Genomic DNA, 25,229 nt, shown 5'->3' with positions numbered 1-25,229 from the left:
CATTGCAATTATACTTATTTCTGTTTACATAGGTTATGAATGATAGTGATTTTGAATCACCGATTCGTGCCATCAGAAAACGTCGACACCCACTTAACATGGTTAGTAAGTGCTTTGGTGAGACAGAAGAAAAATAATATAAACTCATTTACGGAGTGTATGTATTGAAACATTTACTCTTTCTCCAGTCAGTAAGTAAGTGTTCTTATTAAAAATATTTCATGCTGTCTGACCTAAGGCATATTAGAATGTAATTGCTTTCCTTCATTGAATTCTTTCCTGAGGTCTCCCAAGATGACTACTGTTATAGGCAGGAAAGCTGAGCCTCTCCTTTTGTGCAAGGCAGTAAATAACTTTTCTTCCACAAAGCTTTGAATCAAAAACCCAAAAAATTCATGTCACATTTAACCTGATTTTTCTTCCAAAGAACATGTTTTTTTCTGTTCCTTTTGTATTTAATAAGATGATTAGCATTATTGCATTATTTTGCCATAGCAGATCAATCGCAAAAAATCAGGCATTGCTTAAAAACCCCCCACATATTGAAGGATGACTGTGTAATTAAAATATTGCTTACTTTAGTCGTACTTATTGAAGTGTTTGTGAAATGTTCCTCTAGTCAGACGTGTCCAGTGATGACAGCATGGATTTTCACAAGAACTCAAGTAGGACCACACATAGCAGCTCTGCAGCCTGTAACAAAAAACAGCTAAGAAGTATGAAACGGCAAAAGGTCAAGAGCGATTTTACATACAAGGTATGTGATGTTACATGTCTCTCTTAATATGTTGAAGGTCATATTTGGAGCAGTGTGCACTGAAGTTGCAACGTAGGTAACTGCTGCGCTTTGTCATAGGTGTGTGTATGTATGAGAGTGCACATTTGCAACATTGCAAAATCTGGTTCAGAAGAACGTGTCTTTGAACATGAGCAGCACATTAGCAAACAAAACTAAAGAGACAGAAAGAGACTTAGTGAGATTCTACTTTCTGTTCAAACTGTAAGAATGAACTGAAAGTATTTGCTAATTTGTGCATATTTAAAATTAAAAAAAACCATGAAAATGCCAGAAATGTTGAGCACTGGTTTCGCATACTTAAGATGAAAATTTACTGTGTCATCAAGTCATTCATTCTTGTGTGTATTTTATGGCCTAAAATAATTGAGCTTATGTCTATTTTATGGCCTTTGTAGGATCTCATGATACAACTGTACTACAGTAGGCATGCAGTTGGGCAGTTTGTTTCTAAGGTGTTGTTTAGGAGGGTTGAGGCTCATAGCTACATCATACAAGTTTGTTGCAAACATTTGAGATGAAATTTTGGAACACTGGATGGTGATCTTAACCCTGACATCCATTGCCTGACTTTCAGAGGAATCTGCGGGGCCCTGTGTAATAATGTTCTGAAGCAAAATAACAATTTACATTACAAATAGAAGATACTCAAAGATTAGTCAGACTCGGGAAGCTCAGGTTCTTGTCCAGAACTTACGCTATTAGAATACTTGATCATATGAATTTACCACCTACTGTAATGGTTTCAACTTTGAACATCTTAAGACAGCAATGGTCCCTCGACCCCAAAGCTTAAATCTTAACTTAGTATTTTACACTTTAATCTGTCACTGCATCAGGAATGGAGGCAGGAGAGGATGCAAGGCCAGAATCATATATTCATAGTAAGTTGAAGAGCTCTTAAATATGCATGGATGTGGTTCCACTAGGCAGAAATCACTGTTAGCAGGGCTCTGGGGGCACATTGTTGGATATTTTTAATGTGTTAAAGATAATCTTCATTATGGAGACTTCCCTATAGGATCAGGATTTTCCATTCTGGAATACAAAGAATGGGGTAGATGAAAGATCCATTTTTCAATTTTATTTAAACATTTTTTTTTTTAATGTGAGACCAAAAGGTTCATGGAAAGAGAATGTATATACTTACGGAATTCTACTCTTCCTTCATACATCATCTTACCTAAACATCCATAGTGATGAACATGTCAGAATTCCGGATCCACAGAAGATCCAAGACAACAAAATCATTCTGATCAGTCCACCACCAGTTACAGTGTTCTGTCAGAAGTACAGGTAATGGAGTTGTAAGTGCAGCAGAGATCTGCAGTTAGATTAATGGAGATTGTGAGAGTCCAAGGTGACCAGAATAGTCAGTGGCACTGAATTCAGTTTAAGAACCTGGTAACTTATTGTTTCCCACGTGTGACCAGACTCTTGACTGTTAGTTTCTGGTGTCACAGTGCTTTTCATACTGCAGGGTTTGTCCTCTCCATAGTCTTTCCAAATAAGGATTAAGACTAATTGGCAATAGCATTGAGAGTTCTTTCCTGTAAACAGGTGACCTCCAGTGTGTTTCAGAATAATCAAAACTGTTCTAGAAAAGGAACTATGAATAATGCCTGTCATTCAGGCTTACTAAATGGTGTAAGCAAATAATTAAAAGACTTAGGGAAATTTGAAAATCAGAGATGTCACTTATTATAGCACAAGATGCCCTAGTCTTCCATGTACTAAACTAAAATTTACAGCTTTGTGCTTTTTATTCAGAGTATTTTGAAAGCAAACAAATCATTCTTTTGGAATCATTGGGATACATAATGTTTTGGGGGAGTTCTTTTCATGTTTTACTTTAGTACTTTATAGCTGAAATTATAAGAGAAAAAGCTAACTTAATCTAAATTATCTCTGACAAAACATCTTCCTGAATTCATTTATTTTGCTTCCATGTACATTCTTGTGAATGTTTTGTTGTCTGTTTTTGATGGAACTTAGTACCAAGGTTTGTATCATGTCTCCTGGACTGTAGTTCATATTCGAAGTGCCTCATCTTCCCTGAAAGAAGAGCATTTTCTCAATAATGAGTTGCATTGTCTGATGAATTAATGAAACAGTTAATCCTAAATCCTGAACAGAAAAGGGCAAACCAGCGTGAAGTCTGTGTCTGAAGTTTCTAGTGGACTTGAGTTCAGAGTAATCCAGCACTTCTAAATCAAAACAGATTTTTGAAAGCAAATAAAATGGGTAAAACTAGATTTATAAGTTACAAAATAACCTAATATTTTTTGGTAGCTTTGTTACAATCTGTTAGTAAAATCTGCCTGTGCTATTAACTAGTCTAGGTGCAAACAGTGCTACATGCTCAGGTTACCTTTGGCCAGTGCTTTAAAATGGATGCCAGCTTCACCCTTCTGTGCTGGTGGGACAGATATTTGTGCGTTGTCCTGTATTTCACTGAACTTTGTGTTCTTTACATCACCTTTCCCTGTGACGGATTCTCTTTTCAAAGCTAGAAGCCTAATAATATCTGTGATCATCTCAGCAGCCAGTGTTCTGAAGTCATGAACTGGTTTAATCAGAGGTCTCATATGTAACATTAGTTAATTGGTAGCCAGCTTCTAACTGAAATTTTGTCTGGATTTTTTTCTTTTTTAGAATGCAGCAAGACAGTTTCTAGATGAAGAAGCAGAGCTGTCCCAGCAAGATGCAGACTGTGTTTCATCTGATGAGAGTGATGACACAGAGAACGAGCTGAACTCTTCACTTGCTCAATTCCTGAATGATGATGCAGTGGTCACACAAGTGTTAAATGGTGAATGAGGAGAGTTGTTTATGGTTTTAAGATAAGGGGTATTGGTTAGTAGGTGGTGTATCACAGGCATGGCCATTCAGTCAGCTAATATGTCAGAGTGTGAGAGCTAATAAGCAGTAACCTCCTCAGCTGTGGTACATCAGGTGCTTTCCATTACCTGTTTATACCTTCTTTTTTTTTTTTTTAATTTTTTTTTATTCACATGGTTTTCTGATGTAGTAAGTTCCTCACTGGAGTCTCTACTACACCATAGCTTTGGGCAGGCTGGAGTCAGTTCTTTGAGGATTGTGAGGGCAGGAGATCGTCTCTTGCTAAGTGTCAACCACCCCCTCATACATCATTAGACTGAACAGAAACACAATTTTTCATTTCACTTAGAAATTTCTAAATCTTTCAGGTCTTCTGTTACACAGAAACCTAAAATATGATATGAAATAACAATAGATAAAATGACAGTGTTGATACTGACAGAGCTGAGTCGGTAATGCTGTTTTTTGGCTGAGATGGTTTAGTTACTCGTGTGCTTATGAACTTTGTCTTTCCCTGGGATATTTCCTGATGGAATCATCTTTTTACTGTTTAAGATTCCTAGATGTTGCTGAGGATTTTCCTCCTCCACTGGAATTGTGAGTTGTTCCCTGCAAGATCCTGTGTGGGCTTCAGTACACCCATCCCTTTCTCATACAGTCTCTGAAATCCGTTGTTGTGTGTTTTGGGAAAAACTTGCAACACAAAACTGAGTGATTTGGGTTTCCTGTGACTAATATTGCTCTTCTCCCTGTGATGGGCATCCAGAGCTCTACCTGCTGGGAAAACTTTCTACATGGCAGCTTTCATGACAGCAAGCTGGGTAGACCTAGTCCTTTGCTTTGGGATTTCCAGAGATGTCTGGAGAATTGCAAATTTTTGTTTTGTGAAATACAAAAGAGAGAGTATAAAGGAATTACTTAATATGGAAAACATGATGTAACAGTACTGAATTAAAAAATTGTTTCCTTAATAATACTGTATTCTCTTTTATCTTCTTGTTTTAATTCAGACTGTGAGATGACAGGAGTTTACCTGAAATCTGTGCGTAGTCCAGCTCTTGGCAATAGATATAAAACGGTTCATCGTGAATTCAACAACATGGAGATTTTCTCACAGGTATGAAACAAAATGATTGCTGTCCTTTTGAAATTCCAATTGTGTGTGACTGTATTTAGGTTCTGATCCTACTTTGAAATGTAGTTTGTAGCCTATTGTTGATAAATTAATGAGTTCTAACAAAAGACTTTTGACTGCATTTTGTTCTTTAAGTTAAAGTGTGCAGACACATATGCTTTCATAGAAGCATGCGCACTCTGTTCTTCAGCCAGAGAGAGGCTGTCAACCAGTCTGAAGCAAAAGCATCCCAATCCCTAGTTGTCTTTTCACCAAAGAGCGGAGCTCTTGCGGTGATCATTGTTGATTGATGTAGGACTGCATGGTGCTTCCAGGGTCGGAAGCTTATATTCCTCCTCTCCGCTGTCTTCCACTGTCACAGAGGATACTGACTGACATCTTCCAAGGAAGAGTCCTCTCACCCAGCGTGTGATGTTTCCAGTCTCTTAACCGACTTTCCAGTTTGGTGAAACAAGCAACCCCTAAAGAGAGGTGTAACAGTTGGGGCATATGCCTGTTACCCAGCTGTATGTCAGATTGCCCTGTGCTCTTCTTGCCAGACAAGCAGGAGTGCCAGTAGATCAAATTTTCTCTAGCAATTGCAAGGTTAGCTCCTGAAACATAAGTTTGGAAACATTTATGAGAAAATAAGGTAGCATATTTAACAGTGCTTGTTGCTGCTCCTCAGCACGCTCTGGCAGGGTTCCTCTCGCTGCCCAGTGTCCCCAGTGTTACTGGAGACTGACCCTTTACATGGTCCCTGGGTGCTAGTTGTGCCCCTGCCGCATGGGTTAACTACTGAGCATGAATGAGTCTCCAAAGCAGATCCTTAGCCAAGCTCTTGCCCTATTACATACAGTATCATTGTGCACTAATTCTGTGTACTCATGAAAGAGCCAGTGAAACGTTGCTGGATTATCATAACGGAGCTTCTTCAGAAATGTTAACTTCTTATCCCAGCTGCTCCTGGCTGGGTTCGGTTTCTGTCATGCCTGGTTGTGTTCCCTTTCCATGTGAATGCTGTCATGGTGCTCAGCTGAGATGTTTCCTACATGATCTGTCTTCTGGGTTCTGTTTTACTCTGAACTCTCCATACATCACAATATAATTCACTTGTACGGTATTTTTTAGTTACTTAATTTTCCTTTGTTATTTCATAGTGACCAAAGAAATCACAGAATTGGAAAAACAGATGCTCAGGATGTTTCCTTATCTCCCCCCATTTTTTTTTCTGTATCCTGTATTCCTGATTTTTATATCACCTTCAGCAAAATAAAATAGACATCTATATTAGATAAAAAGGATAAACCACTTTTATCTTTTGTTTGGTTTTTTTTTTTCTTTTGTTAACCCACAAAAATACAGGTTGTGCCCACTGATTATTTGCAAGCAGATAAGAATGTGCGGGGCTTGATTTCCAAGCAGCCTCAGCTTATTATGTCAGTTTTGTTGTTTCAGCTGAGGCAGAGTGTTGCTGAAAATGCAAAGCTTTTACACAATGCAAAGGCATCATAAAGTTCTTCTGCCAGCCGGCCTTGTGCATGTGCTGCGGAGTTTGTTGTGCACGTGGCACAAGGTGTGGAATCTGCATTTCTTCATGCAAAACCGCAGCTTGTCCCCAGTGTGCAAGTGTGGCGGTTCAGAGTGCCTCCCCCTGTGCAGAGATGCGCAAAGGAGATACTCCTGTCTGTAATTCCAACCTGTTTGATAGTAGTATTAGCGAGCGAGTCTTGTTTCTATTGTGATAGTACAATTAATATTCCCATTAAAAGCTTTCTGACCGAAATCTGAGTGTACGCTCGTTCCAGGCACAGCTACGAGTGTGTCGGGCCCCCCGGGGAAGTAGCTCAGGAACTGCAGAGCATATTCAGCAGCGGAGGTTTGAGAGGTGTGAGAAGCCCCTAGGCCCCGCAGTACCTGTGCGTAGGATGGATTGGATAAGCAAAGAGCACCTATGGAGAGGAGGAGCAAAATCATAACAGTTTCAAAACTTAACTGGGTTTGGTTTCCTCCCCCTGCCAGATTCCTGAGCAAGACCAGGGTTACGCAGAAGACAGTTTCTGTGTTGGAGAGGAGGAAGAGGAAACTTGCAAAAAAAGTGAATCTAGTGAGGAGGAAGTGTGCATTAATTTTGATCTCCTAAATAATGAGAGTTTTACTAGTGGAAGAAAACAATACCTCACTCGCCGCAGAAAAAAATTAAACCAGGCCAGGATGGAAGAGAACTGCTCTGTCCCAATGCAAAAGAAGAAACCATCCCGAATTATTGTTCTCAGTGATTCCAGCGGGGAAGAAACAAGTGTCAGCAGTGAGAAGCCCATGAAAACAGACTGTTTCAGGGCAGAACTGGAAAATGCTAAGTTACCCACGTCATTGCCTCCAGTCTCTTCTGCGCAGTGCAAAAAAATTGCTGGGGAAATCATTGCTCATCAGTCTGCAGAGGCTAAGAGTGAGATGCTTCTCGGCTTGAAAGCTGCAGTATCTGAAATGCTGGATTTTCACCCAGACCATCAAGTCAGGAGCACATGCTTTCCACCAGCTGTCGCTAGTTCTGATCTGGGGAAAGAGGATCTCCAGGCTGCCACTGAGGTTGGTGTCAATTCAAAACAAGGACCTTCCTCTTGCCTCATTTTGCTAAAGAATCCCACCCCGTGGGGACCTGTCTTATTGCACTGTTGGTTTGAGGGCTGTCAGTAATACAGCAGCAAGAGTGAGTGTGCTTCTGGGGATAAAGGAGCAGCTCTGTTCTGCCTGTACTGCTTTATGCTGTCTCCCTTTTCTTTGGTATAGGAAGCTTTTGTACTCTCAGGATAACTTGGAGAGTATCATAGCAGTCAGTAAATAAAAACTGGGGATTTAGATACTATCCTGAGTCTGACAGTCATGGAGGACTATGGGTGGTAGAGAATGTCCACTAATTCTTTGGTTTTTGTAGTTATAAAATAGTAGTTCACTGTCCTAAATTGAGACCTTTCATCATTTGAGGTTGGATTCCTGTTCTCTTACACTTTTCTGCCTGACGTATCATTTACAGTATTCAGTTTCTGTTGAACTCATTACTGAAGGCTGCATGCTTTTGTCATTCAAGCTGCTAAATAATTAGATCAACTAATTTTGGAGGTTGTTTATAGGGGATTAAAGTGTTAATCTGAAAGTGTTAATGTTTTGCAGTATCAAAAAATACCTTTTTTTTTAAGATTTTATTAATTGGATTTAAAAAAAAAAAAGTTGACTGTATCTGTTAAGCATCAGTATTTGAAAACCGTATCTTTTTTTATTGGCATGTTGTTTTTGGCCTTATGCTTCTGTGATCTCTTAGAAATACTGTCTGATTTTCGACTTTTACAGGTGGAAAGTTCTTTGAAGAACACCTGTAAGAGCACTTCAGTTCCAATTCGTTCTGCTTCCACAAAACCCTCTTCAGCTACAGCTCTCTTTTCACGTGACCCTCTGGAGAAAAAGCCTTCCCTCTGTATTCTGGTAGACAGTCGTGAGATCTCCTCTGGAGCAGAGGTGATTTCTTCCTTGAAGGCAGTTCACGGAGTAAAGGTGCAGGTTTGCTCGCTGAGCAGCAGCGATTACATCGTGAGCAACCGCATGGCTGTGGAAAGGAAATTTCTGTCAGAATTACTGAACTCTGTGAACAGGAATAAAGTCACCCAGCGGATCCAGCGCCTGCAGAGCATGTTTGAGAGAATATGTGTGATTGTGGAAAAGGACAGGATTAAACCAGGTAGGTGTTCCCAGGCAGAGGCAGCATGGGGACGCACCGGTCTCTGCTCAAGGCTTGTACTGGCCATACTGGCTTTGTGTATAATACGGGAGAGAAAGTAGGTTGAAAACCTGTACCTTGAGTCTCTGTGGGAGTGTTACATTAATAAGGTCACCAGCTGAACATTAAAATTTGTTTTGCTTTTGAGGGCCACTTAATATAGGCAGAGATACACAACTAGATCCCAAGGGATACATTGCATAATAATTACTGAGGCAGGAAAAAAGCAAGTTAACTCAAACATTATTAACTGACCATATTAATATATGCTGAAAAAGCCCCAACTTCAAGACAGGTTTCAACAACGAAGGTGAGAATACTAGAAGAAAGGAACAAGCACAATCTAGGCTCAGCACTAAAATAATAGCGGACTCAAGAAAAATATTTTTTCTAGCAGTAGCCTAACAAGTGGTATTTGTCAAACTGTATAGGAAAACTCTCACGGTTTAGGACCAGTGAGAATGGTAGCCAGCCTGAGCACACCATCCCACATACTCAGTCCATCTCCAAATTGTAGAGAGCAAACCACATAATGGCTGCTGCTTGAACAAGCAAAAGATAAGTCAGTTGAATGAAATCAGTTTTTAGAAAAAGGCAAAAAGAGCACTCCTACAAAGAGTTACTCTGGGAAGGCTGTTTGAGCTATTGCCTTGTGTCACAAAGCACAGAACAGGAGTCTCAAAGATGCCTCCTGACTCAATTAAGCATTTGTGGAAAATTCAAGACTATTGCTTTAATTTAAATCGTTTGGCCAAACCATTTGTTTTAATCCTAAGATCCAAATTATGCAATCAAACAATTTTAGTGACACTGTCTATTCTCAGTGCCGTCTAGAAAATAATTGAGAGGTCTTGCTTGCACCTGCTTCACTGAAGATGGAACTAGAGCTCACAGCTCCAACTAAATTACAGATGTTCTGGGATATAAAACTCCACTATTGAAATCAAATTGTTGTGGATGTAGCTTTGGTTTTGTGACATAAATCTAATTTATTGATAGTTCAGATATGAAAACAATGATAGAATAGATCACTGAAGATGTAGCTTCTCAGAGCAGGCTGTAGATAAGTGGATTGCGTTTGAGCTGCCTTTTTACCCTGCTGCTGAAGGTGTCATTCATCTTCATCGTTTTTGTCCATTTTTTCTCATTATGCTGTTTCCAGAGTGTTGTTGGTTTCCTGTTTAACAGTGTTCAAGTGCATTCTTACTTTTGTAGCTTCACCCAAACCTCTTCTGATTCGGTCTGTCCTGTTGTTTATCACTTATCATGTGTTCCTCTCCCCTAATGACATTTAATTTGGAATTTCAGTGTTAATTCCTTTTTAAATTATAATTATATTGTAATTTTAAAATTCCTTTGAGATAAAACTTTATCTCAAATAACCGAGTAAATCCTGTTCCTATGACCCCTCCCTGCCTCCTTTCCCTGAGATGTTTTCCCTCGTCAGCAGGGGATCTTTGAGGTGTTTTGCTTTGCAAGTGATTCATATTAGATTTTTCACAGTAATTTAGCACTGAAATCTCACCGAGTTTTCTGTATTTTCACTCTGCAGGAGAAACGTCACGATTTTTCCAGAGGACGCAGTACTACGATGGTGTGCTCTCAGCCTTGGTCCAGGCAGGGGTCAAAATTCTTTTTAGCTCGTGCCAAGAGGAAACTGCTGGTTTGCTGAAAGACCTGGCTTTGGTGGAGCAAAGAAAAAACTCTGCCATTCGTGTGCCGATGGAGGTGGAGGGTCACAAACAGGAAATGCTCAACTTCTACTTGAGTTTTCCTAATCTCAGCTACCTGGCTGCTCTCAATATGTGCCATTACTTTGACTCCGTAAAGAAGATGGCTAACAGGTAAGAGCAAAGATGTACGGCAAGCGCTTTGAGGCCTGGCTTGCTCCTCTGTCTCAGCTGGGGCCTCCCGCAGGGGTAGTTGCTTGGGCAGATCCTTTCTGTGCCTTTCAGTTACTGCCAGCGCTCCCCAGGAGCCTTCCTGTCTCTGCATCGGTCCTGCTCTTTCTTTATGTGTCTCTTCAAGCTGAGCAGGGTAATGACATGGGCTCTGCTTCCACCATCCCTCCTGCTGCCTTATTTTTCTTTTCCCTTCCACGGCATCCTCTGTTTTTTCTGCAGCTTTCTTAGCCTTGCTTAGTCTGTTGTGCTCACAGCCCTCAGAAACCCAGAGAGGTGACTGCCAGCAGCTCGTGGCGTTCCCATTGCTCTCCTCACACTGGCCACTTCTTGCCCGCTGGCCAGTTTCCCCTTTTGTCCCGGTGTCGTCCGCTGGACTCCGAAGAGCTGCAGGTGAGGTGCCCTCCTGCTGTGGTCTCTTACAGCTCCCCCTCTGACATCGCCACCGGTGCCCAGGTCAGCCTGCAGAAGGCGGAGGAGATCTACCGCCACCTCCACTACGGCTTTGATGTGCAGATGCTGCCCGAGAACCTCTGCGCTAAGGGGAGAAGCAATGCAGCTGCCAAGAGCTGAGGGCAGTGAAACTTTGGTTTCTGGACCCCCAGGCTGTTTTTTGTTTTACTGCACTTTACTGAGTTTTGATTCACTGTAAAATATGTAAATAAATCCTTGCAGAAAGATCAGGGCTTTTGGCATGCTCCATCCACTGCTGTCGGGAGCCTAACGGAGGGCTGAGTCTCTGCTGGGCACCAGGGTCAGACACAGCCCTGTGCCTCCCCTGCTGCTGCCCGGACCGCTGGCTGTCAGCACTGGGTGAACGTGTATAGGCGGGCATATGGCTCTGTGGGCAGGGCAGGACCCTTCCAAAATTCCTTTAAAAATGAGAATAATGTTTTGGCAAAGTAAAGCTTTCTGGCTTAGGCAGAAAGGTGGTGACAGAGGGGAAGGAGCCTCCTGCAGGACTGGTACCCAGGTTTCCTAGGAAAAAAGTGAATTCCACACGTGCCTTACTCTTCCTGCCCAGAACGCTGAAGCGTTTGCTAGGTTTGAAGCAGAGGGCAGCGAGGAAGTCCCCTCGTTCTCGGTGGCCTCGCAGCTCGTCCCCTCTCCTGTCCCCAGCCTGTGCCTGCTGGGTCACGCTTCCCCTGCTGTGGGACAGGCTGCAGCTCGTTGCTGCCACACGGTGGCTGCCTGGCAAAGGAGCAGGGTTTTATTCCTTCCCTCCCCAGGTGGAGCGTGTTCATGAGGAGGCCCCTACAGAAATAAGTGAGGGACATGAACAGAGATAAATAACCTTGCTGACACATGAGGTCCGGGGGACTAATAGAGACCAGCGACAGGCTGGTATCAGCCGTTCATCCCTATTTAAAAACAAAAGAGGGGATGAAAACTTGCAGGCCCAGCTGACAAGATAAACAAGACTGAGGGGTAGCTGGTGAATACTGCTTCTCTCCCTCCAAGAGCATCATTCATACAAATAAGCTTGTCCTTTTTTATTACATTAAGGAAATGTAAAAATTCAGATTCTTAGTAGGAGTTAAAAAGCAATTCCAATGAGTTAGAGCCTGTACAACTAAAAGTTTATTGCACAGCTATGTTGCAAGAAGATATTTTATCTTAAAACAAATCAGAACTTGCCACTAATTCATATCCATGTACATTTCCCCCCTCCCCAGGAGAACCAGGGCAACAGAAAGGAGGAGCCTGGCCAAGAAAGCGCTGCTTTGTACACACAGAAAAAATGACAAAAATTGCTGGAGAGGTAGCCAGGTGAGAATGGTGTTAAAACACATAAAAACACTCCAGGGCAAGGCTTCCAGACTGAACTAACATGACAGGAACACCATCTCAGAGAGGTGGCCAAAGCCCTGGGCTTTGTACAAAAGGCACATAAGTACTGAACTAATAAAACCCACACAGTTCATTAAACACAAAAATAGAAATCCTGTTCTTCATCTGATGAATCTGCTGTCTCAGCCCCAAAGAGCTTCTCTACAACAGGGGTCTGTTTCACTTCTGCAATAAGAAAAAACAGGAAATTATTAGCCTGTGTGACTGAGCTTAGAAAGCAGTTACAGGAGGTCCAAAAAGCAAAGACGCTTATGAGAAACAGAGTGCGGAAAAAAATATTAAAAGCAAAGATTGTGGACACCCAACAAAAGAGTGGCTATGCGGAAGTAAGTGAAGGAACCTGAAATGAAGAAGGAGAAACAAGGAGTACTTACTGTTCTCAAAACTGAACCGGGTTCTGCGTGAAGCTGGTGTACTTAGCACACCTTCGGCCTGATGGAAAGGACAAAAAGGCTCTGCTCACACAGCTGCTACAGGAACGTCAGAACAGTGCAGGGGAACTGGCACAGAGTCAGTCTTACCCTGGAATTAAGTTGCCCTATCACTATGCTACATTTTCACTAAATAATCTAAAGTGTTCAGCAAATGCTTTCACTAAACTAGAGGCAGAATTCGTTTTTCTGCTTCTGGGATCTCAGCTTTTCATGGAAAAGCCAGAAGAATTACAAAACCCAGGATAGCGAAGGAATAAATACATCAATTCAGGGACTATCCGATACAAGGTGAGAATTAGTTTCCTTTCCCACTGTACAAAAGAATGTAGCAGGAACTTAATGTACCTGAAGATCACAGAATTCAAAAGCAGTTATAAATCCTGAAAAAAAGCAATGTATTTAACCCTGACAATAAATAGCTCTTTTCTAACAAAAAGAACATTTCTCCGAGAGAAATAGATACAAAACCCAGAAGTTTGGGCAGAAGTAGGGGAGGGTTCCTGTTTTCCATCTTGAATATACACACTAGTCTGTGATCCCAGGATTCTTTTGCCTGCTGCTTAGCAAAACTTAGCACCCCTAAGGTGGAACTAGGCAACGTTCAAGGAAACCAGCATTACCGACTTCTTCCTGACCTTGTCCCAGGTGCCTCTGCTGCCCCGCGTGTTCTTCTGCATTCTGAATACGTGCCTGTCGTAATCATTCCTGCAGATGTAATCAAGCACCTTAGTGTCACTGGTGTGCTGCCTGCAGAATCCGCTGGATACACTTAAAGGTATTATACATACAGCTCTAATTCAGAAGGAAAATTAGCATGGCCATTCAAAACAGTTGTTGTCAATTAAATATAACAGCAGCTCTGGGAGTATAACAAGACAGAAGAGTTTCATGAGATTACATGCTAGAACTCTTAATGCAAGTATCAGACAAAGCTTCATCATCTGCTTCTCACCCATCAGAGAAAATACCACTTACACTGCAAGTTTCAAGGCAATTCCAGTTTGTTTCAGTAAAGCCTGAAGCAACTGGGTTAAGAGGTTAAGGCTCAAAATGAGCAGAGAAAGCTCTGCTGAGGCTGAAGCCCAAATCACTACCTTCTCCAAGAGTAAAGGGACACATGATTGTCATTGTTTTCATTGCCCATGCTTGGCTGAGTAGCTCAAACGGCATGCACTGTCAAAAGAAAGAGCTTTCTTTAAACAAATCCCTCAAGGGCTGCGGGATTTCCTATGCAGTGGAAGTGAACTGGTATCCCAGTTCCAAGAGTGACCTTTCTGAGAAGACAAAAAAACCCCACAAACAATCTTGGGGAAAATGAAAAAGGAGTAGGTTAGCAGAGAGACAGTAGTTTGAGTTCCTACCTATTGATGGGTACCAGCATACCAGGGCTGATATGCTCACACTGAGGGGTTTTCACCGTAGGGAAGACAGCTGAGGAAGGTGTGATCGGGTTGTCCGTAAGTGCAAAGCCGTCATCATCATCATCATCTTGGCTTCCCCAGAATGTTGGCAACTACAAAGCCACATCAGAGCAATCAATGACCTGCCCTTTTTAGCAAAAGTCTGCTGAAAAGGCTTCTCAGGGGTCTGTCTCAGAGTGGCGATAGGACACAGCCTCTTCACGACTCTGTGAACCTTGCTGGTGTCCCTCTTCCCCAAACGGAGGAGTCCCAGACTCTCTCGTCTCTCCTCAATAGGCAGTCGCTCCATTCCCTTGCTCACTTCAGTGGCGTTTTTGACTCCACTATGTCCCTCTTGAGACGCAGAAGCCAGCAATGTGCACAGTACACAGAATGCAGATATGGAAGGACTTGACATAGCAGCCAAATGATGCCTCCATCTTGCTCTTAATACTCCTCTCGTTGATGCCCAACGTTTTGCTGGCCTTTTTTGGCTGCTAATACACATTCAAAAAATAATTTCTGATTCAAATTACAAGCTCAAAGCTGACCATTACTACTCAGGAGCAGGGTTTCAGGATTACTCAGTGAGCTTCTGGTCCTTCCATTTTGAAGGGAGAGAACTGGAAATGTTCAGAGAGGAGCAACACGGATGATCAAAAGCACAGCAGGTCCTGGGGGGGGGAGAGCTATAACTGGCATCAGGGGTGAACGGGGACCAGGACAGTTATTTGCTGTCTCCTCCCCATGAGAAGAGGAGGACGAAGTCAGCAGATGCCAGTTCAGAACAAATAAAAGATTATGCTTCTTCACACAGCAAATAATTCAGCTCTGGAACTTAGCACAAGAAATTGCAGATGTGAAGAGTCTACATGGGTTCAAGGAGGGGCTGGACTTGTTCATGGCAGGGGAATCCACTCCTGACTCCTAAATACACAGAATTTCTCTCCAGAGGTATATCTCTCACCATATGCAACAGAAGGAAGTTAGTTTGTCTTGTACAGCATGAGTTGGCAAAATGAATTTTTTTTAAAAAAAAAACAAAACACAAAACCCAAGGAGAACCCTTTTGAATCACTGGCTGAAATTGCATTCTACGAAAAAAGGAGTCTCCTGGAAAATCCCTCTGCAAAAATAGGGTCTCTTGGACATGGATGCTTTGACTTTCATAGCCAGTCTGCTCATACTAGCCATGGGGATTTCTCCGTGGCACACTGCAGTTTATAGAAAGCAAATTCTGACTTTCCCATAAGCTGTGACATTACTTCTGGGAGTGTGCCAGAATAAGAAAGCCCCTGTTGCTACAAAGAAAACTCACAAAAGAACAAATCTATCAAGAGACACGGGGTGCAGTTTGGAGTCCCTGCTGGAACTGAGGCACTAGTTTTTATAGGTGGAGCTCGCTTGGTCAGACAACAGCAAAAAGATGTGTCATGAAATACACTTAAAAAATTCTCTACAAGGGAAAATAATAAATAATTCGGTAATAAATGACTGGCTTTCTCTTTACAAATGAAAACAGAGTCTTAACTAACATCTAGAGTGCGTAATCGTGCTGCACCACAGCTAAGTGGAAGTTTGTCAGAGATGCGGTAACGCTCTCCAGCTCCAGTACTGTGTCTGCCAGGGGTGTTTGGGGGCTGCAGGTGGAGCAGGAGGGGAGCGCACTCCTCCTGCTTTGGTTGCTGAAGGCGAGCCCAGCCAAGGAAACGGGGCAGCCCTTCAGCCCAAATAGGCAGCAAAGAGGAGAGCGTAAGTAAACAGCAGGCAAGGGCCGGGGCAAGAGGGTAACAGAACTCCCAGCGAGAAACCCACCCGCAGACAGCATCGAGAGGCAAGTGGTTTTAAACGTGAGATGTGCTGAGAGGAGAGAAAGAAAATCCTGTTAAATACCAGCACGACCTTAGAAAGTACCCGGTTCCACAGCACAGGGACCCAGTGGTCAGCCCCAGGACAGTGATATCAGTGCACAACCCATGCTTCACAGCCTCACAAGTTCCTCCCATGCGGAGGCAGAAGGGACACCCCTACCCCAGGCTGGTTTTACATGTCCGTTCAGCAGTAACACTTGTCTGCAGAAGCCACATTCCGCACGTTCTCACTGCTGGCAATCCAAGTATTACAATAATGAATCAAGGAAATAAGCCTCTTCCCCCAATTCCACAAGATATTATTGATGGAACTGAACCAGCAGACTTGCAACACACCCTTGAAATACCAACCAGAAAAGCATATGCATATATACACTGTTTTCCCAGATTTACCTTTACTCTTCTATTCTGAAAGGGCGTCGCCATGAAAATATCATCATGGTTGTCCTTTGGCAAATGGTCCAGGAAGTCTCTCATCTGCTGCTTCCTTTTGAAGGTTCCCACTTTGGCAGTTATCTTAACCGGCTCCTGCTTATCTACATGAATCAAAACATTAATTGTTCTAAGACATCAGTTACATAACATGACTTTAAAATTTGCTAACTACAGTCAAACCTAGTGATACAGAGTCCAGTCTCTCCTTTGTGGAAATGTCTTACAGCTTCTTTGTGATCCTTTGAGTTCTTACACAATTTATGCTTTCAAAAAGAATTTCTCCACTACATCTTAATCAGAAGCTCGCTCTAGAGCCTTACATAGCCATTGCAAGTATCATACATCAGCTATTTTATTACTATTTTAACAGAATTAGCCATGCACCTGCATTTCAGAGGCAAAAGATGCCAAGATTTATCACCCACGTCAAGAGGCATAAAGTGCTCAAACAAAGGCTCTGCTGTGCAGAGACCACTCTAGCATCCTCAACACGAGGTCTATGGAATGCTCGTCTGAGAATTTAGCATATACAGTTGCATCCTTCGCAAACCTTGATCCAATTACCACACCTATATGATGAGCCATTAAACTTGCTTGAAGTAAAGAAAGGACTTTCTCACTTCCACCCGTATATGTGGTCCTATCCCCTGCTTTCCATTACAAACTACTTTATGGGCAAATGTAGAAGAACATCTTCCTAGTATCCTCATCTTCAGACAAAAACTAAAATAGCTGCTTACGCAGACAGTCAAGTAAAGAAGAAAATTAATGCACAGTCCGCAGATTTTCAGAAGAACAAACTGGTTTTGTATCTGTGCTAAGATTCATTGTTAACAGGATGCACTCAGCTTCTGAGAGAAAGCCAATGAACAGCTCCTACCTGCCAAGAAAGACCCTTGCTTACTATTATGCAGGACTGCATTTAGTCCTTTGCTTTGCTACAGTCATTTTAGAATGTCTCAGTAGTCAAAAGGCCCAAGTGAGTCCAAGAGGTCCCAAACATTGCTTTCCTCAAAGCAAAAAACCTTAAAACCACTATGGCAGACTGACCCCTTACAAATGCTCGCTAACCAAAACAATTGTGTCTTCTATTAAGCTGCAGTCTGATCACATCTAATGCCAGGGTGAAACAGGAAAAAATTCTCTACAGGATATCAGCAGTGGAGAAATGAACAGCAACATTAGAAAAAGCCTTCGTAATCACAAAAGTGCAGGGAATTTTGTTACCATGGGAATAGTCAAAATAAGATGGTTTCTCTCTGTGCTCCAAAATGCTTGAGAACATACCACCCCTGTCAAATTAACTACAAAACTGATGCCCGGCAGACTCACACAAATTCTAGAACTGCAACAACACATTTCAAAGAAACATTCAAGTAAAAATAAAGTGCATTGTCCTGCACTTGAACCCTCAGTCTGCTGCTTTTCCAAGTCTGCACAACACCACAGTTCACTGCCTTCAAGGGCCGGGAAACCTGCTGAGATCATCTGGTCTGTTCTACGTTACCGAGGCTACAGAACTGGAGCTAAGCATTCCCGTGTGAAGTCCAATAACTGTGAGTAATCCAGATCACCTCATTTGGATGGAAAAAATTATTTTAATGCTTTCAGTAAATGGAGACTGATGCACAGCTTTAACCACTGCCAAACGTCACCAGAGCCGTCTTTGCCCGCAGTTGTGTAACACTCAAAGCCTCAGCTTCCAATGGCCGAGTGATGGCATCTCTTTGTCAGCTAGAGGAGTTATCAAATAGCTTTCCTTACCTAAGCACTTACTATGTCATTGTAACCTTCTCTGTGCTAAATAACTGGATTGAGTACCTTGTGCCTTTCACTTCAGGGTGTACTTGCTCGCCATAAACGTGAACTACTGACTTCAGAACTGGACAGAAAACAGCAACAGGCACGTCAGTGCCAGACACCAGGGAATGTAACTTTGCTGTTCTTACTCCACATTGCCCTTAGTGCACCCAAGCACCCTGTATCCTTTTTGGATAGCTCTACAAGTAGCTCTTTGTCTACTAGGGCCTCCAAGAGCCTCTTCAGATGTAAACAGCTTTTTTCCATTAGGTAGCGAGGCCAGTTTAAGTCTTCCCATCATGCTAAAAACTAGAAAACTCGAAAAACAACCTTTCTCTTATTGTTCCTTCAGACATTTAAGACATCCTCCAAGCTCTCCAACAAACCTTTATACTATGGAAGTTAACCTTCTTCACTACTGGACCCTGATGTGCATTTATGTCTGTATCTCTCATTTCATAATAAATGCTGAATTTAAAATTATTTAAAGACAACAAAATACCCAGAAACAAGATGTCAGTACCTTTCTGTTCTGATTTTCCTGAAGTGGTGGTCTTCTTGGCATTTGTTTTGGAACCTTTTGCCTGTTGTTGTTCTACATACTTTTCATAGCACTCTTCAGCAGAGCGAGACCCCACTGCCATGGCCACCTCCACCCAGAAGCCATTCCTGTGCTTTGGAAATGAAGCAATGGCCCTGCCAAGAGAACAAAGCCACAACCTTCGTCACACCAAAGAACCTGTGCAACGCAGCCGAGTAAAATACCCAGAGGCCAGCTGCCTGTCCTAGAAAGGCGCTGTGCGATGGATGTAGAGAATCTTGTTTCTGGTGTCTTGTCCAGGTGCTTTAAAACATGCAAAAATTTATTTGAACAATTTAAACTAAGAGCTCAGTTACAAGATAAATTTCTTCCTTATTTGCAGCAGGTGTACCCTGCCCCAGAGGCTCATGCCTTTTCAGGTTTCTACTCTAAAAGAAACAAAACCAAACATGGTCATTTTATTACTTAATGTATGTATTAAATACTGCCCAGTAGTTTAAGTAATTGGATGATGCATTAATTAAACATTTTTGCAGTTAATCTCCCTTTACAAAGCTTAAGTACATAAGCACATCATGTTTAAATTTTATTGCATTAGGGAAGAGAATATGCTACCTCTGACTTACTATTTAAATCATAAATATGAATACTTTTACCATATTATTTATGTACTCGTGTTTTTCAATTTTACTCATAGGAATGTTTATCAGTTTTAACAAGACTAAGTCTGTGGTTCTGAAAAATGGGTAGAGGAGTAGATTCACAAAATTTTGCCTAATATCTGTGTTCCTCTCAGTTTACACTGATGACAGTGGTAGGGGCTGCTATAGGCTCACGCATCTACAGTTATTTTAGAAAATACTCAGTTGTCTCCTGTATTTCACTATTTTTTTATTTGTTAACAAAACCTATTTTTTAAGAGCACATTAAAACGTAAAGGAAACCTTTAAAATAAGGTGAAAGAGACTGAATCGAAAAATCCAAATCCAGACCACCCAAACCCTCCAGTATATTATGCCTCCCGATGCCCCAGGGAAACTTTGCCCTGTGAAGACAGGGCAACCACTTGCCTGTTGAGCTTCTGTAATTCCTTTTCAGACCAACCATCAGTTTCCCTTTGAAAAAGTTCTAGAGATTTCTGCACCTTTTTTCTCTCAGGTTCTCTGGATTTTGCTGCTGAAGACATGGCAGTATTAGAAACTTGACAATTTGTTTTTTTATCAGATACTTTTGAATTCTTTTCTTTTACATGATATTCCTCTTCACTGGTTTTGGTCTCAGTGTCAGATTCAAGCAAATATCTTGGAGGGTTGACTCTGCTTCTTGTCCTCATTGCCTTGTCAGGCAGATGGGAAGTACTGGACTTGCTAGAAGGTGCTTCTCCTTCAGGTAAACCAGAACTGTCAGTGGATTCAGGCACACTTTGCTTTAACGGCACATTATGGGAGCTAGTAGAGCGTTTTACTGTCCTTTGTTCACACAACACTTTGTTTGCATCATCCTGTGAACTTTTGCAGTTAGAGGAAGATTTAGAGGTTCGAGTCTCTTGTTTTAGTAAAGGTTTGGTTTTCCTTTTGATAGACAGTGGGATATCTTCACTGGATCCCTCTTCTTGATCTTTGTTTGACGATTCTTCTGTTAAATGCTTGTCTTGTTGTTTGGCTGACCTTAAAGAGTACTTGTAAGCCTTCTGACAGACAGTCAGTTCTCCATATTCCGCATCTCTCTTTTCTTTTGTCCGTCCTGAGATTCTGCTATTATAGTTCTGTTTGTTTAGCACTTCAGTATTTAAGGGAGTCATCTTGACAGAAAGCTGTGTTTTCATTTCTGTACTCCTGATTGCATGATCACTTTCATCATCATCTGAAACAAAGTACCTGGCCTTGCTTCCAGCAGACTTGGTTTCTCTTTTGGAACTCACTCCTTTTTCATTGTTTTTCCCTGAAAGAGATGATGTCAGTATAATATCACGCATTGTAACGTAAATCATTACTGTGTTCTCAGACAAGCAAAGACTAGCCTGCTGCGGGATGTGATGCATCCCACACTCATTAAGATCTGTGAACTCCTTTCTGCTATTTAGACTGTAGTCCGTAGGAAGAGACAAGCAGCATGCATCCAGCGTGCAGCTCCCCACGTTCTGCAGAAGCCTTTCCCCACACTAACAGAACATGGGAGTTCTTCAGGACAAGGAGGATATTCTGTTGAATGGTCACGTTGGGATACAAAAATAAACACTCCTTCCCTCCGAAACACAGCAAAATGTCACTTAAGAGAGAAATGGGTGATGCTAGGAAACATTTCATCATGCTCTGTACTGCCTGCCCCTTCCCCATTTAAGAGACACGTAGCACAGGTAATCTGCAACCCAAAGATTTACCTGACAGATAACTATTAACTCATTTCTGCTGTTAAGGGATGTCCATAACTTTACCAAACACAACTGATTAAAACCAGCACCTAGTGAAGCTTCCCGAGATCGCGACACCTCCTTTCCCATATGTGTATCTTGGAAGGATTAAGTAAAGGCCTCCTGTTTTAGGGTGGTTTCAAGGATTCCCAAGAAGATGAACACACGCATACTGACTATAAGGGGAAAGAGCAAGCATTCATTAACTGCAGATGTGCGTTATGCTAAGGGTATCTTGTAAAGCAAATTAACATACCGACCTGAGGACAGTGAGGAAGATGAACCATCTGTACATTCTTGTGCGGTCTTGCTCCGCGAGCTCAGCCCAGCAATCGGTAGGTGCCAGCTTTACATGGGCATCCCCACGGAGGCAACAGTGGCCTCACTGTACACCAGCCCGATGCTCTTCGGAAAAATCCCAGTATTTATACATTTGCAGAGGAACGGGTTTCAGCACACGTGGCCAGCGGGTGCCAAAACACGCCTTGGTTGTAACATAGGGAGCCTATGACGCATGTGCTTGCTGGCCAGGCGCGCTGCACGAGCCATAGCCACCCTGTCTGTTGGTTCATGGGCTTTGTACATGCAGCATATTGTCACCATCCAGCACTCAAGCGCTGATCATGCGCGCAGCTGTGCTGTGCAACAGCCTGCTGCTCGTCCTCCCCCGGTATTGCTCAGCTCTCTTATCTCCGTGGTCAGCATTCCAAGCAATGGGCAACAAACCATCCATTTTCTGTGCTGCCTGTGTTTTCCTCAGCTATCTACCTCTCCCCCACTGTTCATCCACAGATCAAAATCCCATTTTTAACCCATCTGTATACACTTTTTGCTCTCACATGTACACTCCTATGTATTTGGGATTAAATTCTTCAGGAACAGAAGGCTACACGATACAGATGTGATAGCATGTCCCAGCAGGCAGGCCATTCCTCCTCTTAGCAGTCAGGAAGCAGAGCAAATCCATTTACACGCGGCTCTTACAAAGAACATATAGCATGAAACCAGTTCTAAGAACTGAATTCATTCTGAGCAAGTGTCCCTCTGCTCAGAGGGAGTACAGCCAGCAGCAGGGGGGATTCCTCATGCAAGGAGATGTCCTGTTCCTGCCCAGTTCACTCCCATGACAAACTGCCTCCAGGCGACTAAAAGAATGAGGATTATTATCAAGGCTACAAAAGGGATTGTGAAAGTATTGAGCAGATAGAGAATAAAACTGTAAACAGAAAACGTTGCTAAAATGCTATGACTGAGATTGAGCAAACGCTAATGTCCCAAAAGCTTTACTTCTGCGGCAAATAGCTTTTCTGCAGGAAACATTACAGTTGCTTTAAAAGAGAAACTTCTGCTTTGTATTTTATATTGTTTTCAGGGTTCTATTATTTCCCAAATTTTATTAAAAATAAAGTTTTTAAAACTCTGTTAATACACTTTATTTGCCTACATAGACATTTCATTTATTTTCATTCATCCAACTTAAAAAGGAAAGCCAGACCACCAGTTCCCTGGACTGGTGACCTCCACTTCTCTCCAGGCTCTCTCAAGTCACATGTAATACCTACGTTGAGAGATCCAAAGCACAGGAACAGAAACTTAAAAAAAATAATAATCATAATCCTTTAATTTCAATTTCCAGAAGGAAATCTGCATGTTCCCATTATGTAAATACAGAAGTGATTCACAAATGTAGTTTATATTTATAGCTGTCAAACTAGGCATTGATGCTACTCTGATAATTCTCCATAGAAGAACCAATCAGCCATTAGAAAATTTAAATAATTTCTTTGCATTAACAGGACATCAGCATACTGCTCTAGCACCCAACTCACAATCCCACTGATTCTAGTCAATAACTTTAAAAAAAGAAAACAAAAATTTTTTTACCTTGACTTCGACTTTTTGGTGTTTCTTCTGTTGTCTTCATTTTTTCCTTTCTTGTATTCTTCTTAGAGTTGGAACTGGTCTTTGTTTGGGATTTCGCACTAATAAACATCTTCAAAATAAAACAATTTAATCTAAACTTCTGCAAGAGATTACATATCAAGCCTACCAATGCCAGCTCTGAAAAAGCCAAATGTTTACAGGATTGGTAGATTTAAAAGTCACCTACATTGACCAGTATCTACTAAATACTATCTGATGAACACATGTGTTTATACAAATGCATGCAACCAGAGCAACTTAGCCAGGCTCCCTTTAAATTTAAATATTCTAAACCACAAATTTAAATCTTGAGACCTAGAACTGCTTGAGTTGGTGTTAAATTGGACGTACACCTTCACTGTGCAGCTGATGACAAGTGTTAGTACTCCCTGAATTCCATAAGGCCGACTAATCTTAGAGGTAAAAAAACCCTCACAAGTACCATAAGGAATGCTCCTTTCCTTCACTCATTTTCAGAATATTATCAGAGTTGCTTAAAGTGCCATAATCGATAAGAACAGCACACCTCCATCAAAACTGGGGTGACCTGGACAGATCAGGATACCAGAAGTGAGGAAACAGCTGGTCCGAATGAATGTGAAACCCCACCCAGGAAGGGGAGAACCGAGAGCAGTACAGGTTAACATAAAAACCCACTCGCAGCACGGGCATCCCGCGTGCGATGAAACGCTGTGGCACGGACTCAGCATTACAGTATTACAAAAAATGTTTTACTTGGGAACCTCTGTGACCCAGACCAGTGCATGTGTCCAACTTCAGGTTTGATGCATTTATCTGTCAAAAAAACCCAACTTATTTTTCCAGAAGTAATTCCCCATTATTCCCATTTTACAGAGAACAACCATTATCTGATAATATGGAGATTAAGACTTTTTTTGTTTGTTTTAAAATGTTTTTATAATGTTTTCAAGATTTCCTGCCTCTCTGGGTACTTCTAAGAGCTGGACTCTTTCTGTTAGATACGTAGCCAAATTTATTCATTATATTTAAGATACATTTAAATAACAGTACGCAAAAGAATCTTACCATGCTCAGATAATCTATTCCACCTTCTTCTATCCTAACGTTTAGTTTCTGATCAACAAACTCACGTTGCCCGCACCAGAAGTTTAATGGTGGTTTAACAAGACGGCCGCTACGAGTGTAAACTCTGCTTGAGTCAAATATGGAACTGTGTTCTGGTGTTGTATCTACGAGAAAAAAGAAGAAATAGAGTTTCGTCCCAAATATAGTCTTGAAAATTCACCTTTGCAGACTTCATAAGCATAGGAGCAATATTGTGATTAAACCAGCTCATCTGCAACAACTACATGGAAAATATAAAACTTATCACAATATTATGTTATTCTTTGAAAAGTGTTCAGGTTAGAAATGAGCGTACCTTAATGTGATTCACATGTTACAAAATTCACTGTTGTGAACTTTTTATTTTGTTTAGAAGATTATAAATACTATAAAGGTCATATAGGGAAGTAGAATGATAAATAAGTTGTCACACTGAACAAATCCTAACTAATGAGAGAAAAAAAAACAAACAGCTTTTATAGCATTAGCGAGAAAATCTGATTCTAGTATTGTCGTGGTTTAACCCCAGCCTGCAACTAAGCACCACGCAGCTGCTCACTCACTCCCCTGAACCAGTGGGATGGGGGAGGGAATCAGGGGAAAAAAAAAAAGGTAAAACTCATGGGTTGAGATAAGAACAGTTTAGCAGAATGGAAGGGAAGAAAATAATAAAGATAATAGCAACAATAATAAAATTACAATAATAATAAAAAGATTGGAATATACAAAACAAGTGATGCACAATGCAACTGCTCACCACCCACCGACCAGTGCCCAGTTAGTTCCCAAGCCACTCTCCCAGGCCAACCGCCCCCCCAGTTTCTATACTGGACATGACATCACACGGTATGGAATACCCCTTTGGCCAGTTGGGGTCAGCTGCCCTGGCTGTGTCCCCTCCCAACTCCTCGTGCCCCTCCAGCCTTCTTGCTGGCTGGGCAGGAGAAGCTGAAAAATCCTTAAGTCTTAGCACCAACTGAAACCATCAGTGTGTTATCAACATTCTTCACATACTGAACCCAAACCAGAACACTGTACCAGCTACTGGGAAGAA

The 25,229-nt window shown here is 41.8% G+C and overlaps 2 protein-coding genes across 4 annotated transcripts in view; one reads left to right on the top strand and one right to left on the bottom strand.

Annotated features, from left to right (window-relative positions):
* FANCM (FA complementation group M) overlaps positions 1–11,298 on the top strand; it is a 78,536-nt gene extending 67,238 nt beyond the window's left edge. Inside the window, exons 16-23 of the mRNA XM_049828455.1 lie at positions 33–101; positions 620–757; positions 3,452–3,608; positions 4,648–4,754; positions 6,774–7,340; positions 8,100–8,484; positions 10,076–10,367; positions 10,850–11,298. Coding sequence (XP_049684412.1) covers positions 33–101; positions 620–757; positions 3,452–3,608; positions 4,648–4,754; positions 6,774–7,340; positions 8,100–8,484; positions 10,076–10,367; positions 10,850–10,997 — 1,863 coding nt within the window. The 3' untranslated portion in view covers positions 10,998–11,298. The remainder of the gene's footprint in view (positions 1–32; positions 102–619; positions 758–3,451; positions 3,609–4,647; positions 4,755–6,773; positions 7,341–8,099; positions 8,485–10,075; positions 10,368–10,849) is intronic.
* A 652-nt stretch (positions 11,299–11,950) lies between these two features.
* The window catches only part of MIS18BP1 (MIS18 binding protein 1), a 29,998-nt gene continuing 16,719 nt past the window's right edge, over positions 11,951–25,229 (bottom strand). For 2 of the 3 annotated variants that reach the window (XM_049828456.1, XM_049828458.1), the window contains 9 exons: positions 24,137–24,300; positions 23,051–23,159; positions 19,827–20,697; positions 18,739–18,911; positions 16,374–16,516; positions 14,071–14,222; positions 13,330–13,414; positions 12,650–12,707; positions 11,951–12,440 (listed from right to left, as the gene is read on the bottom strand). In XM_049828456.1, coding sequence (XP_049684413.1) covers positions 12,349–12,440; positions 12,650–12,707; positions 13,330–13,414; positions 14,071–14,222; positions 16,374–16,516; positions 18,739–18,911; positions 19,827–20,697; positions 23,051–23,159; positions 24,137–24,300 — 1,847 coding nt within the window. In that variant the 3' untranslated portion in view covers positions 11,951–12,348. The remainder of the gene's footprint in view (positions 12,441–12,649; positions 12,708–13,329; positions 13,415–14,070; positions 14,223–16,373; positions 16,517–18,738; positions 18,912–19,826; positions 20,698–23,050; positions 23,160–24,136; positions 24,301–25,229) is intronic. The other variant, XM_049828457.1, reaches the window with a different exon arrangement.

Source organism: Accipiter gentilis, chromosome 25 (genome assembly GCF_929443795.1).
Source record: "Accipiter gentilis chromosome 25, bAccGen1.1, whole genome shotgun sequence".
Lineage (NCBI taxonomy): Eukaryota > Metazoa > Chordata > Aves > Accipitriformes > Accipitridae > Astur > Astur gentilis.
The sequence above is the reverse complement of the archived record's forward strand: the minus strand, read 5'-3'. Positions and strand labels throughout refer to the sequence as shown.